This window comes from Ursus americanus, chromosome 4, assembly GCF_024610735.1.
Source record: "Ursus americanus isolate L20-20 chromosome 4, mUrsAme1.1.p, whole genome shotgun sequence".
NCBI lineage: Eukaryota > Metazoa > Chordata > Mammalia > Carnivora > Ursidae > Ursus > Ursus americanus.
Genome location: NC_142130.1, coordinates 43,292,921 through 43,307,943, shown reverse-complemented (window position 1 = coordinate 43,307,943; position 15,023 = coordinate 43,292,921). Strand labels below are relative to the sequence as shown.

The 15,023-nt window shown below is 40.7% G+C and overlaps 1 protein-coding gene across 3 annotated transcripts in view; it reads right to left on the bottom strand.

Moving 5' to 3' along the window:
* Positions 1 to 15,023, bottom strand: part of SPICE1 (spindle and centriole associated protein 1) — a 75,837-nt gene that overhangs the window by 9,788 nt on the left and 51,026 nt on the right. For all 3 annotated transcript variants that reach the window (XM_045785170.2, XM_045785171.2, XM_045785172.2), the window contains exons 14-15: positions 3,339 to 3,829; positions 835 to 1,018 (exon numbers count right to left, since the gene is read on the bottom strand). In XM_045785170.2, coding sequence (XP_045641126.2) covers positions 835 to 1,018; positions 3,339 to 3,829 — 675 coding nt within the window. The remainder of the gene's footprint in view (positions 1 to 834; positions 1,019 to 3,338; positions 3,830 to 15,023) is intronic.

The following is a 15,023-nucleotide window of genomic DNA, read 5'->3' as shown; positions in this document are numbered from 1 at the left end:
ATTGTACACCTGAAACTAATATAACACTGTATGTTAATTATACTGGACTAAAAAAGATTTTTTTAAGTCTTATTGGCAGATACCTTAGGACAGCCTCAGGACGGATGAATCCCTCTAAAACACCAACACTTGAGCACCTCAGGGAACATACTACTTACTGATATAATTATTTTCTATCCCTCACAATTAGAACCTTCTTTTACACTGGGCCAAAATTAGTCTCACTATAGCCTTCATACAGCTCTATCCCTTGAGGGTCGTAGTAATTCAATTTTTTGCCAAAGAACAACTTAAAATCTACTTCATTTCATCAATACCTTTTTGTATGTAAATATTATGACAACTAATTCCTCAGTTACTATTCTATTATTCAGAATCCCCTCTAGTTTATCACATTCCTAAATAAAATAACAGAATGGGAAGATTAATTTACAAATGAAAATGTTTTAACTGGTTTTAACAAAATAACTTGTAATTTGTTGCTGATGAAATGCTAAATTATCATTTTGATGCTCATGTTTTATACTTAGCCACTGCATAGGTCCTAAGTGAATCATACCCTATGATGAATCCTATTTACACATCAGGCAACTTAAGAACTTAGACACCAAAGATTAACTGCAGGCACCATGGAATAGCTTTCTACCAGGAGACCGGGCTTCTAGTCTTATTTCTCTCACTTATTCTGTGACTTAGGTCTGTTTCCTTCTATGTAAAATTGAAGGCCCTAAAATACATGCTTTGAGATTTCTTTCAGCTCAATGTATACTCGCAAAATCAAGGAAGTGAAAACTCTCATGTGTCTGGCTTTTAAATCATGAATTTGTGACCAACCAGTCCATGCTCTGAGAGGTGATGGAATGGGTGATACTGGTGGAGAGGAAAGATTCAGTCCAATAAGTTTCTGCTGCTCTATTAACTGCAAGAGTTTTCCACGAGCCTCCATACTCTGCCGATTCAATTCTGCAATGCGTTCCTCCATGCTACTTGGTGTTAGAGGTTGTGCTGCTGGAAAAGTCTTTAAAAAAAAAAAAAAAGCACAAATTCCACATTAAAAACAATCCAAACAATTTTGACTTTTTGTAAAAATAACTCTTCCACTAAGAGCCAGCTATTATTCACAGCACTTATTATATGTAAACTTGAACAGTAAGCAAAGAATAAAAGTCAGTTAATTGAATAAAATGGGGCTAAAGGAAAGGGATACTAATCCTTCTGATACTGGTGCCACATAAGCCCTCTAGTCCCTTTGTCCACGGAGAATGTCTGTGGGGCAAAGCTTCCCTGCATTTCTTCATGTTTGTTGAGATACACAAAAGATCCCGTGAGCAAAGACAGTACTGCTAGTGACTGACTTCTAAGTAACAGGTCTATTAATGATTGATCTGCGTTTGAATCACGATACAGTAAAGCGGATCTGCTCTACTTGAGAGATGCTTCTATCATCCCAATCGTCATACACGTACCAGGAGTTATTTGGCAAAGATTTCTAGTAATATTATCACTCTTCTGGACCAGGGGTCAGCCGCCCCAAGCCACATTTGGCCTCAGATATCTAATTTGAGAAAAGTTGTGACTGGAAAGGAATACGAGAGGTAGAATAAAAAAGCCACCCAAGGAATATAACGTAAGTTTAATGTGAAAATTCCTGAGAGGAATATATGTGTCATTCCTGATCACTTCATTTAGTTAAATATGTCCCTTTGGAAAAAAAAATTTCCTAATAGAAATCACTAATTTGTGGGGCGGCTGGGTGGCACAGCGGTTAAGCGTCTGCCTTCGGCTCAGGGCGTGATCCCGGCGTTATGGGATCGAGCCCCACATCAGGCTCCTCTGCTATGAGCCTGCTACTTCCTCTCCCACTCCCCCTGCTTGTGTTCCCTCTCTCGCTGGCTGTCTGTCAAAATAAATAAATAAAATCTTAAAAAAAAAAAAAATCACTAATTTGTAACTTACACCCATTAGTAAAAAAAAAAAAAGAGAGAGAGAGAGAGAGAAGCAAAGCAGTTTAAAGATCACTTTGAAACTCGGATTATGACAAAGAGGGCGGTGAGGATAATAATAGATTGTCCTCACTAGCCTGATCTATATACTAATTAGAAAAGCAGGCAAGCTCAATTTTTAACTCTATTGCCTTCTTAAAACCAAGAGTTAGTTACCTGTTTCGAATAATTGTCAAAACTCTGCAAACACAGAAATGCCTCCAATGACTCAAAATTAAGGCAATCTGTTCTTACATACATCTATACCGATGGCGGCTGCCCACTCCTTACACTTCTTCCTGGTAGAAGATTACCAGTCCCTTCTGTTACTCTGTGACTCCACACTCATACTGCCCTTATTTCCCGTGAGCCTGTGCTGACAGAGGTGGCCCTTATCCCCCACCCCTTCCTAAACTTCCTCATGGAAGCCCTCAATCTACCATTGGTAAAGGCCTTTATAGAAGCCATCACCTCCAGAACCCCTAACCCATAAAGCTGCCCAGCTCCTTCCCCCTGCTAAAACACTATTCTGTCCCCTATCAGAACCCTGACAGGAGCCACTCTGGCTCACGAAGGGGTAAAAGGAAGTCTCTCCCATCACCAGGACCAGCATGAGAACGTGTGAAAAACACCACCAGTTGGAATTTAGAGTCCCTTTTCTCCCCACGAACAAGAAAATGAAGATTTAAGTTACCAGGTGAGCCTACAGTTTATTTAACTTATAAAATTCCTGCACTATAATAAGCGGACTTTTGCTATTCAAAGTATAATCCTTGGTCCGGCACCATCTGGGAACTTGCCAAAAACACACAGGTGCTATCTCAGAACTGCTCAATCAGAAATTGCATTATAGCAAGATCTGCAGATGAGTAAGACATACGTTAAAGTCTGAGTTCAATAATCCTTTGAAACATCCTTTCTATACGAAAATGCATTCTGTGTCCTAAAAAATTAACTCCTCATGAGTTGAGGGCCGGCTACACATAATTCTCTTGTATGAGCCCCTGTAAGAGTAAAAATGCTTTCAATTAAAATGTAGTTGTGTGGCAGGCTTTCAACTCATACTAATTCTGCATTTTATATTTATAAGTTCATCTGCAGCTTAATTTCAGCTTTCCTATACACATTTGACCTTTTCCTATTTTCCTCATTCATTTTCCTCGTTTTCTATTTTATGCTGTCCTCTTTTACTGTATGTGTTAAATAAACTGATAAATAACTTTTCTTATTTTGTGATGAGGACATGACAAAGTATAGGCCTTCTAGTAGCGGCCTCAAAGATATCCAGGATCACCGTACTCCAGCAAAGTATTTAAATTCCTAAATGTCCCCAGTCAACCCTGAACTGGTACTCACTGCAGTCAGGTCACTCGCATGACTTGTCTCTTGTTTGTTTAATTCCCGAACTCCATCCCCTTGCTCTCCTCCTGGCCCAATAATATTATTCAGATGTGCCTTGATAGCTGAATTTTGCAGTGTCAACTCAGCAATTCGTGCCATGATGTCCTTTCTTTGTATTAATGCCTCATTTGTTCTAAGCTGCTGCCCATCTCCCAGTACCGGGAGCTCTTCTGAGAACTCAGGGATTCTGGCCTGCTGAGCATTTGAATGGGAACTACAGAAGGGCTGTGACAGGTTCACAAAAGGAGCCTGGGCTTTGTTCTCCAGATCTTCCCCCATGTGAGACACCCTCCACCTCTGAGTGAAGAGACGACTCTCTTCACTTGAATTCTGATGGTCTGTGTCACTAGGTAAGATCTTCTTTTCCCAGTTTTGTTCCTTCTCAATTATTTCCACAGTTGGAGGAATTCGTGGAGCAGGACGAGTTTGAACAGTCCTCCTTAATACTGTAGATAAAATTAAAATAGAATAAACATGCATCATTTAGCCACAGACTGGCACTACAATCATCTCATTACTCATCATGGTAGTTAGAAATGTATTCAATAGAAGGGTCTGGCTTCTGAATGCCTAAATTATTTTAGCAGGGAATATACCAGCAATGCCACCTCAAACAATCAAATACAAAGACTTTTATATTCCTTAAGGCTTTATCAGTATCCTTGTAAGAAAGTCTGCCAAGTTCACATTTTAGTACATGTATTAACTCATATCTGGGAATCCTGGGGGTTGAGGGAGTATAAATACCTACTGTAAACTGAAGATAGTCAGGAAAGGCATCTCTGAAGAAGTAAAATTTAAAAATGATTACGTATGTGGCAGAAAGCAGCACAAAGAACATTATAGGCAGAAAGAACAACATATGTGAACTCCCCAAAATAGGAAAAAGCAAAGAAATGAGGCCAATTTAATGTAACACAGCAACAAGGGAGAACTGGAAAAATATAAGATTGGAGAGGTGTACAGAAACTATTTCCTACAGAACTTTTTAAGCCATGTTGGGAATTTTATAATTTAATCCAAGAGCAATGAAACATGGAGAAGGTTTGGCAATGACTCAATTTATCTTTCTTAAATGCTGTGTTAATTGGAAAATCTAGGAATGGAAGTAGGGAGACCAGTAAGCCATTGTGGCAGTCTAGGAGAAAGATGATGATAGCTCCAATGAAGATATGTTGGCTATAGAGATGGAGAGAATCTGGTAAATTTGAGAACTATTTTGGCAACAGAACTAAGAATGATGAACTGGAAGCGGGGAGTAAAGGAAACACACAGATCAAGATGGCATGCACAACTGAGTGGGTAGTGATACAATTTACAGAGATGGAGAGGATAAGAACAGATTTGGGGGAAGATAAGCTATCAAGAATTCCATTTTGAACAGGATAAGTTTAAGTGCCTGATGATTTATCCAAATATCCCTCCAAGCGGATGGACTCATGGGACAGACACTCAAGAGAGTCACCTAGGCAAAGATAAAAAAATGGAAGTCGCTGGCATATAGACAGTATCGGGAGCAATGAGAATGACTAAGATTATCTAGAGAAAAAGAATGGAGTGAGAAAAGAAACCAACACCGACACATGAGGAAGTCAACCTGTAGAGCTGCATAAAGAGGGGAAGCTAGCAGAGCAGACTGAAATGGAGCAGCCACAACGGTTAGAGAAATATTACAAGAATGTGGTATGAAGGAAACCAAAAGGGAGTGGTTAACCATATATAATACTACTGTAAGACCTAAAAACACAAAGACAGAAGAAAAGTACACTGGAGTTACTAACCTGGAGGCCACCAAAGCCCTAAGCAGGAGTAGTTTAGATGAAATGACCTAACAGGGAGAGAACTGGGGAAACAGATGCTCCTAGTTCAAGACTACAGACTCGCCTCCTTTCACTGACAACAAGGGAATAAAAAAAAAATAAACCCACGTGAGTAAAGATTATGGTCTAGGAAGAGAGTCATTAGCAAAGGACATATTTCAACACATTTCTGGAAGACTAAAAGTGGATGGGAAATGTATGAAAGAAGACATTGAGCAGAAGCCGCAGTTCAGAACATGTATATGTTATAAGGAAGCTACAGGTAAAAACCAGTCTTTCTGGGAGAACCCTAAAAAGGCTGCTAGCTCAAAGATGACTGTACAGCAGGAGAAAGTGAGAGGTAGGCTGAAAATTGGAGAATAATTTGAAAGTTCATCTGCTTTATAGTTATGTTGGTCAAGCTGTGCTCACTACTTGTCCCACTCATCTTCAAAAGCAAAAAAAAAAAATAGCATTGGGGAGAGCAAATGTGGTAGCCCCAGTGAAACAGCGGTATCCTACTTACCCTAAAAGGAAGCCTACAGTTAACAGAGCATGTCCATATATACAAAGCAACCGCTGAAGGGAAAGCCTATCGGGAAAACAGACCAGATCGACCTACACCCCAGAAGAGAAAACCTACGCCAACCACCTATAACATTCAGTCTAGTCATTTATTCTTAACTATGATGGGCAATAAAGGATCACCAGACATACAAGGAAAACCAACAGCACACAAGAGAAAAACCAGGATAGGAAAACAGAACAAAAAACTAAGAAGAAGAGAAGGAAAATTCAGATACAGAAGATAATGTAATAAAATTCTAATGGGTATACTCAGAAGAGAGTTTCTGGAAGATAATGCATGTGTTTTGCTTTTGTGTTTTTGTTTTTAATTTTATTTATTTGACAGAGAAAGAGAGAGAGCACAGAGGGAGAAGAAGAAGCAGACTCCCTGCTGAGCAGGAAGCCCAATTCGGGACTCAATCCAAGGCCCTGAGATTATGACCTGAGCCAAAGGCAGCTTCTTAACCAACTGAGCCACCCAGGTGCCCCAAGATAATGCATTTGTAATAAGCATCAAAGAAAACAAGACAATCAAACACCAAGAAATGTTCTTCCTTAGAAACTAAAAATATAGGGGCACCTGGGTGCCGCAGTCGTTAAGCGTCTGCTTTTGGCTCAGGGTGTGATCCCAGCGTTCTGGGATCAAGCCCCACATCAGGCTTCTCTGCTTGGAGCCTGCTTCTTCCTCTCCCACTCCCCCTGCTTGTGTTCCCTCTCTCGCTGGCTGTCTCTCTCTGTCAAATAAATAAATAAAATCTTTAAAAAAAAAAAAAGTAAAAATATAATTTGCTGAAATTAAAAAAAAAAAAAAAAAGACAGGCTTGAATATAAAGTGAAAAAAATCTTCCAGAATGTAAGTAGCAAGATATAAGGCTAAATACATAAGAAAATAATCCCGAAGGTCAATATACTATTTTCTAAAACTTCAGGAAGTCATGTGTCTTCGAGTCCAAAAGGTTCCACTGGTGCCTCATGGTGCAATGAGAGAGAAATTAAAAAAAAAAAAAATTTAGACACACCTTATGCAAGGTCAGAATAAAAATAAAGGAACCCTGAAGCTTCCACAGTCAAATACGAAGAAATAAAAGTTAGGTATTTCGGGGGAGAGAGTTAAGATGGCAGAGGAGTAGGGGACCCCTTTTTCAGCCGGTCCCCTGAGTCAAGCTGGATAGGTACCAGACCAGCCTGAACATCCACGGAATCAGCCTGAGACACAGGAAGATGCACCGGGATCTCTACAAATGAACATTTCCAGCGCTGAGTATTGAGGTACGAAGCGGGCAGCTGTGAAACCCGCACAAATATCGGAAGATAAACGGAAGGGGGAGGGAGCCGCCATGTTCGGGCGCCGGGAAGCGGTAGCCACCTGCACGGGGGAGCGGGCGGACTCGGGGAGCAGGCGGACTCGCGGACCGGCATCCATGAGAGAGGAGACTGAGACCGTGAGCGGGGAACGCACGCCACCAGACTGAAATGGACCTCCGGTGTGCTCACTGGAACCAGACTGAGACTGGGAGATCTGGGAGCGCGCGGGGTGGCTGGCGGCTGGCGGTGTTAGAAACACAAAGGACAGAGATGTGCCGGCCCTGGAAGTGAGCGCTGGGATGCCAGGTGTGGGGCACACATCCCGGGATGCTGCAGGGTTGAGCAGCAGCCACAGTAACCGGAGTTAAAGTGGCCAGAACATCAATGGAGAATGGTCCGAGATCCCTCTGTTCTGAGACAGAGGCTGAGATTCGGCCACTGCTGCTCTGACTCTCAGAAGAGGCACAGCAAACCGCCAGGGAAAGCCGCCAGAGAACAAAAGCCTGGAAACACCGGCTCACAGCGTGCCCATCCCCATCCCCCCTCGCAGGGGACATGGAGACTCTACCCAAACAGGGTTGCCTGAGTATCGGCGCACCAGGCCCCTCGCCCAGAAGACAGGCTAAAAAATCAAAAAGCCCACATCCCGGGGCGCCTGGGTGGCGCAGTCATTAAGCGTCCGTCTTCAGCTCAGGGCGTGATCCCGGCGTTCCAGAAATGAGTCTTTCATCGGGCTCCTCCGCTGGAAGCCTGCTTCTTCCTCTCCCACTCCCCTGCTTGTGTTCCCTCTCTCACTGGCTGTCTCTCTATCACATAAATAAATAAAATCTCAAAAAAAAAAAAAAAAAAGAAGAAGCCCACATCCCTAATATCCCTATAAAACAAGGGCACACGGCCGGGTCCCGGTCAATACTTGGGCTCTGGACAACCCCGCACCCTCTCCTCATCAGAATGACGAGAAGGAGAAGTCCCCCCCAGCAAAGAAAAGACAATGAGTCTGTGGCCTCTGCCACAAAACTAAACTAATGGATATGGATATAACCAAATTATCAGAAATGGAATTCAGAGTAACAATGGTCAAGATGATGTGCAGACTTGAAAAAAGTATTAACAAAAATGTTAATGAGAATATAGAATCTCTAAGGGCGGAAATGAGAGCGAATCTGGCAGAAATTAAAAATGCTAAGCCAAATGAAGTCAAAACTAGAGGCTCTGACGACCAGGGTGAGTGAGGCAGAAGAACAAATCGGCAAATTGGAGGATGGGTTAGTAGGAGAAAAAGCTAAAATAGAATCTGGACTCAAAAAAATCCATGCACAGGACTGTAGGTTACGGGAAATTAGTGACTCGATGAAATGTTCCAATACCAGAATCATCGGCATCCCCGAGGGGGTGGAGAAAAACAGAGGTCTAGAAGAGATATTTGAACAAATTGTAGCTGAAAACTTCCCTAATCTAGCAAGGGAAATAAACATCCATGTCCAAGAGGCAGAGAGGACCCCTCCCAAGCTCAACCACGACAAAACTACGCCACGTCACGCCATAGTGCAATTCACAAATATTAGATGCAAGGATACAGTATTGAAAGCGGCCAGGGAAAAGAAATTTCTCATGTACCAAAGAAAAGTTATCAGAATTACGTCAGACCTGTCTACACAGACCTGGAATGAGAGAAAGGGTTGGGGGGGCATTTTTAAAGCTCTTTCAGAGAAAAACATGCAACCAAGGATCCTCTATCCAGCAAGGCTGTCATTCAGAATGGATGGAGAAATAAAGACCTTCCAGAATCGCCAGTCATTGACCAATTTCGTAACCACGAAACCAGCACTACAGGAGATATTAAGGGGGGGTTCTATAAAAGTAAAAAGGCCCCAAGAGTGATACAGAACAGAAAGTCACAATCTATAGAAACAAAGACTTTACTGGCAACATGGCATCATTAAAATCATATCTCTCAATAATCAGTCTCAATGTAAATGGCCTAAATGCTCCCATAAAGCGCCATAGGGTTGCAGATTGGATAAAAAGACATAACCCATCCATTTGCTGTATACAAGAGACTCATTTCAAACCTAAAGATACATTCAGACTGAAAGTAACGGGATGGAATACCATCTTTCACGCCAATGGACCTCAAAAGAAAACTGGGGTAGCAATTCTCATATCAGACAGATTGGATTTTAAACTAAAGACTATAGTTAGAGACACAGAAGGGCACTATATTATTCTTAAAGGATGTATCCAACAAGTGGATATGACAATTATAAATGTATATGCCCCCAACAGGGGAGCAGCAAGATACACAAGCCAACTCTTAACCACAATAAAGACAGATAGATAAAAATACGTTAATAGTAGGGGACCTCAATACTCCACTATCAGCAACAGAGCACCGGAGCAGAAAACCAACATAGAAACAAGAGCTTTGAATGCCATACTCGACGAGTTGGACCTCATAGATATATATAGAACACTACACCCCAGAACCAAAAAATACTCATTCTATTCTAATGCCCATGTAACATTCTCAAGAATAGACCATGTTCTGGGTCACAAAACAGGTCTCAACCGATAGCAAAAGACTGAAATTATCCCCTGCATATTCTCAGACCACAAAGCTCTGAAATTGGAACTCAACCACAAGGAAAAATTTGGAAGAAACTCAAACACTTGGAGACTAAGAACCATCCTGCTCAGGAATGATTCGATAAACCAGGAAATCAAAAATCAATTTAAACAATTTATGGAGACCAACGAGAATGAAAACACTACAGTCCAAAACCTATGGGATACTGCAAAGGCAGTCCTGAGGGGGAAATACATAGCCATCCAAGCCTCACTCACAAGAATAGAAAAATCTAAAATGCAGTTTTTATATTCTCACCTCAAGAAGCTGGAACAGCAACAGAGGGACAGGCCTAATCCACTCACGAGGAAGCAGTTGACCACGATTAGAGCAGAAATCAATGAATTAGAAACCAGAAGTACAGTAGAGCAGATCAAAAGGACTAGAAGCTGGCTCTTTGAGAGAATCAATAAAATTGACAAACCGCTGGCAAGACTTATCCAAACGAATAGAGAAAGGAACCAAATTAACAAAATTATGAATGAAAAAGGAGAGGTCACAACCAACACCAATGAAATTGGAAGGATTATTAGAAACTTTTATCAACAGCTATATGCCAACAAATTAAGCAATCTGGAAGAGATGGAGGCCTTCCTGGAAACCTATAAACTACCAAGATTGAAACAGGAAGAAACTGATTCCTTAAACAGGCCAATTAATTATGAAGAGATTGAGTCAGTGATAAAGAACCTTCCAAATAACAAAACTCCAGGCCCGACGGTTTTCCTGGGGAATTCTACCAAACATTCAAAGAAGAAATAGTATCTATTCTCCTAAAGCTATTTCAAAAAATAGAAACAGAAGGAAAGCTACCAAACTCATTCTATAAGGCCAATATTACCTTGATCCCCAAACCAGGCAAAGACCCCATCAGAAAGGAGAATTACAGACCAATTTCCCTAATGAATATGGATGCCAAAATCCTCAACAAGATCCTGGCTAATAGAATCCAACAGTACATTAAAAGGATTATCCATCATGACCAGGTGGGATTCATACCTGGGATGCAAGTGTGGTTCGACATTCGTAAATCGATCAGCGTGATACATCATATCAACAAGAAAAGACTCAGGAACCATATGATCCTCTCAATTGATGCAGAAAAAGCATTTGACAAAATAACAGCATCCTTTCCTGATTAAAACCCTTCAGAGTGTAGGAATAGAGGGTACATTCCTCAATCTCATAAAAGCCATCTATGAAAAGCCTACAGAAAATATCATTATCAATGGGGAAAAGCTGGAAGCCTTTCCCTTAAGATCAGGAACACGACAAGGATGCCCACTCTCACCACTATTATTCAACACAGTACTAGAAGTCCTTGCAACGGCAATCAGACAACAAAAAGGGATAAATGTATCCAAATCGGCAAAGAAGAAGTCAAAATGTCTCCCTTCGCAGATGACATGATACTCTATATGGAAAACCCAAAAGAATCCACTCCCAAACTATTAGAAGTTATAGAGCAATTCAGTAATGTGGCGGGATACAAAATCAATGCTCAGAAATCAGTTGCATTTCTATACACGAATAATGAGACTGAAGAAAGAAAAATTAGGGAATCTATCCCATTTACAATAGCACCAAAAACCATACGTTACCTTGGAATTAACTTAACCAGAGACATAAAGGATCTATATTTTAGAAACTATAAATCACTCTTGAAAGACATTGAGGAAGACACAAAAAGATGGAAAAATATTCCACGCTCATGGATTGGAAGAATTAACATAGTTAAAATGTCCATGCTACCCAGAGCAATCTACACTTTCAATGCTATCCCGATCAAAATACCGATGACATTTTTCAAAGAACTGGAACAAATAATCCTTAAATTTGTATGGAACCAGAAAAGGCCCCGAATCGCCAAGGAACTGTTGAAAAGGAAAAACAAAGTTGGGGGCATCACAATGCCGGATTTCGAGCTGTACTACAAAGCTGTGATCACAAAGACAGCATGGTACTGGCACAAAAACAGACACAGAGACCAATGGAACAGAATAGAGAACCCAGAAATGGACCCTCAGCTCTTTGGACAACTAATCTTTGATAAAGCAGGAAAAAACATCTTGTGGAAAAAAGACAGTCTCTTCAATAAATGGTGCTGGGAAAATTGGACAGCTACATGCAAAAGAATGAAACCTGACCACTCTCTCACACCATACACAAAGATAAACCCCAAATGGATGAAAGACCTCGATGTGAGACAGGAATCCATCAAAATCCTAGAGGAGAGCATAGGCAGCAACCTCTACGACATCGGCCAAAGCAACCCTTTTCATGACACATCTCCAAAGGCAAGAGAAACAAAAGATAAAATGAACTTGTGGGACTTCATCAAGATAAAAAGCTTCTGCACAGCCAAGGAAACAGTCAAAAAACTAAGAGGCAGCCCACGGAATGGGAGAATATATTTGCAAATGACACTACAGATAAAAGACTGGTATCCAAGATCTACAAAGAACTTCTCAAACTCAATACATGAGAAACAAATAAACAAATCAAAAAAATGGGCAGAAGATATGAACAGGCACTTTTCCAATGATGACATACAAATGGCTAACAGACACATGAAAGAATGTTCAAAATCATTAGCCATCAGGGAAATTCAAATCAAAACCACACTAAGATACCACCTTATGCCAGTTAGAATGGCAAAAATGGACAAGGCAAGAAACAACAATTGCTGGAGAGGATGTGCAGAAAGGGGATCCCTCCTACATTGTTGGTGGGAATGCAAGTTGGTACAGCCACTCTGGAAAACAGTGTGGAGGTCCCTTAAAAAGTTAAAAATTGAGCTACCCTATGACCCAGCCATTGCACTACTGGGTGTTTACCCCAAAGATACAGATGTAGTGAAGAGAAGGGCCATATGCACCCCCAATGTTCATAGCAGCATTGTCCACAATAGCCAAAGCGTGGAAGGAACCGAGATGCCCTTCAACATATGACTGGATTAAGAAGTTGTGGTCCATATATACAATGGAATATTACTCAGCTATCAGAAAGAACGAATTCTCAACATTTGCTGCAACATGGATGGCACTGGAGGAGATAATGCTAAGTGAAATAAGTCAAGAAGAGAAAGACGATTATCATATGATTTCTCTCATCTATGGAACATAAGAACTAGGAAGATCGGTAGGGGAAGAAAGGGATAAAGAAAGGGGGGGTAATCAGAAGGGGGAATGAAGCATGAGAGACTATGGACCATGAGAAACAAACTGAGGGCCTCAGAGGGGAGGGGGGTGGGGGAATGGGATAGACCGGTGATGGGTAGTAAGGAGGGCACGTATTGCATGGTGCACTGGGTGTTATATGCAACTAATGAATCATTGAACTTTTTTTTTTTTTTTAAGATTTTTTATTTATTTATTCGACAGAGATAGAGACAGCCAGTGAGAGAGGGAACACAAGCAGGGGGAGTGGGAGAGGAAGAAGCAGGCTCATAGCGGAGGAGCCTGATATGGGGCTCGATCCCATAACACCGGGATCACGCCCTGAGCCGAAGGCAGACGCTTAACCGCTGTGCCACCCAGGTGCCCCAAATCATTGAACTTTACCTCGGAAACCGGGGATGTACTGTATGGTGACTAACATAATATAATAAAAAAAAAAAAAAGAAAGAAAGAAAGAAAGAAATTCAGGGCTGGGAGCTCCAGCCTTGTCCTGACCAGCTGGGGTTCCCAGTTGCTGGGCCAAACACAGGGGTTAGGGTGCCTTAACAAGGGTCTGGCCTGCCTCCTAATTTGGGATTAGGCTAAATTCAGAGTGTGTTTTGCACCCCAAGTATTTCAGAGGGAATGTGACCCTGTGTTTCTGATTCATGTGCACTTAACTCATTCAAATGTTGATTTGTAAAGGGCCAGTGATGTCCAAATAAACCACTAAGGCTTCTATTCCAAAAAAAAAAAAAAAAAAAGTTAGGTATTTCATCATATGACTCAACTGTAACACCAGATACTAAAAATCAATACAACAATGCCTTGAATTTCTCAGGTAAAGGATTATGGACCTAGAATTCTATATCTAGCCAAATTATCAACCAAATTTAATAGAAAAGTAAAAATATTCTCAGATTTTTAAGAACTTACGGTTTACCTTCTATACACCCATTCTGATGATTTCTTTCAGAAACTTGAGGGAGAAAACCAAAGAGGAAGAAATGGGATCCAGGAAACAATAGACACAACCCAGGAGTGTGACGTTAGCAAGTCCCAGGATAAGAGGTGTGCGGTGGGCCCAGTGAGCAATCAATGCAGACTGCAGCAGGGATCCAAGGGCTTTGGGAATTATCTCTGGAATGAAAGCGGATTCCATGCCACAGACAGTATAACTAAAGGACCAGAAGATATTATTCATGTGTAAATAAGAGGGTAAAGCACATTATTCTTGTATAAATGAGGGTAAAAGCAATTCGATACTCCAGGCAAAACAAAAACTGAACAAGAAAGTCAGTATAAATATAGAACTTAAATATTCTGAGCAACTGATTAAATGAAATAAAGGAAATACACTTTGATCTTCATACTAAGAACTTCTTCCTTTCTGTGGCACAAAAACTGATAGTTAACAACAGATGAAGAAACAAAAAAACAGTCATTTGTTTTCAACTTTCAGTATCCATCTACAGACAAGACACAGAAGACATAATTGTGGTAATGGAACAAAGTAAATGTCACCAAACTCGATACAGTAAAAGGAAATGTAGGCTGACTGAAGGTGGGAGGTGGAAGCAAAGGGGAGCCAGAAGAGAAGCAGAGCTAGTATCCCCGTCTTCCATAGTAGAAAGCCAAGAGATACTGCATAAAGTTAACAAGGAAGAGATAGAAAATATTTGAAGTCACAAAGTTAAGCAATAGAAGAATTAAAAATTAAAATATAATCATCCAAATCAGAGAAGGGAAGTAGGAGTTAATGATAATTAAACCCTCTTCTTTAATAAACAGCAGTCTATAACTATGGTGTAAAGCTGACATTAAAGAAAAAATGTATAAAAATATCTTATAGTAATTATGGAGACCACCACAAGATAAGTAGAAATCAAATTGGGAAAAAATGCTTCCCTCTTAGGGCAGGCATAAAGATGAAAGAGGAAGAGACCCTTGTATGTGCTTTTTCTAACTACATGAAAATATAAATTAGAATTGACACTTGAAAATGAAGAATGAATGGGAGATAAGAAAGTGAAAACAGCATCTATATACTACTCTTTCAAAAAGTATGGCTGTAAAAGAAAGAAGTCAATTAGTAGCTAAAGGAAATGATCTATGATGGGAAATTCTAGGGCAATGCTGTCCATTATGACAGTCGCTGGCCATATGCAGTTATTCAAATTCAGAT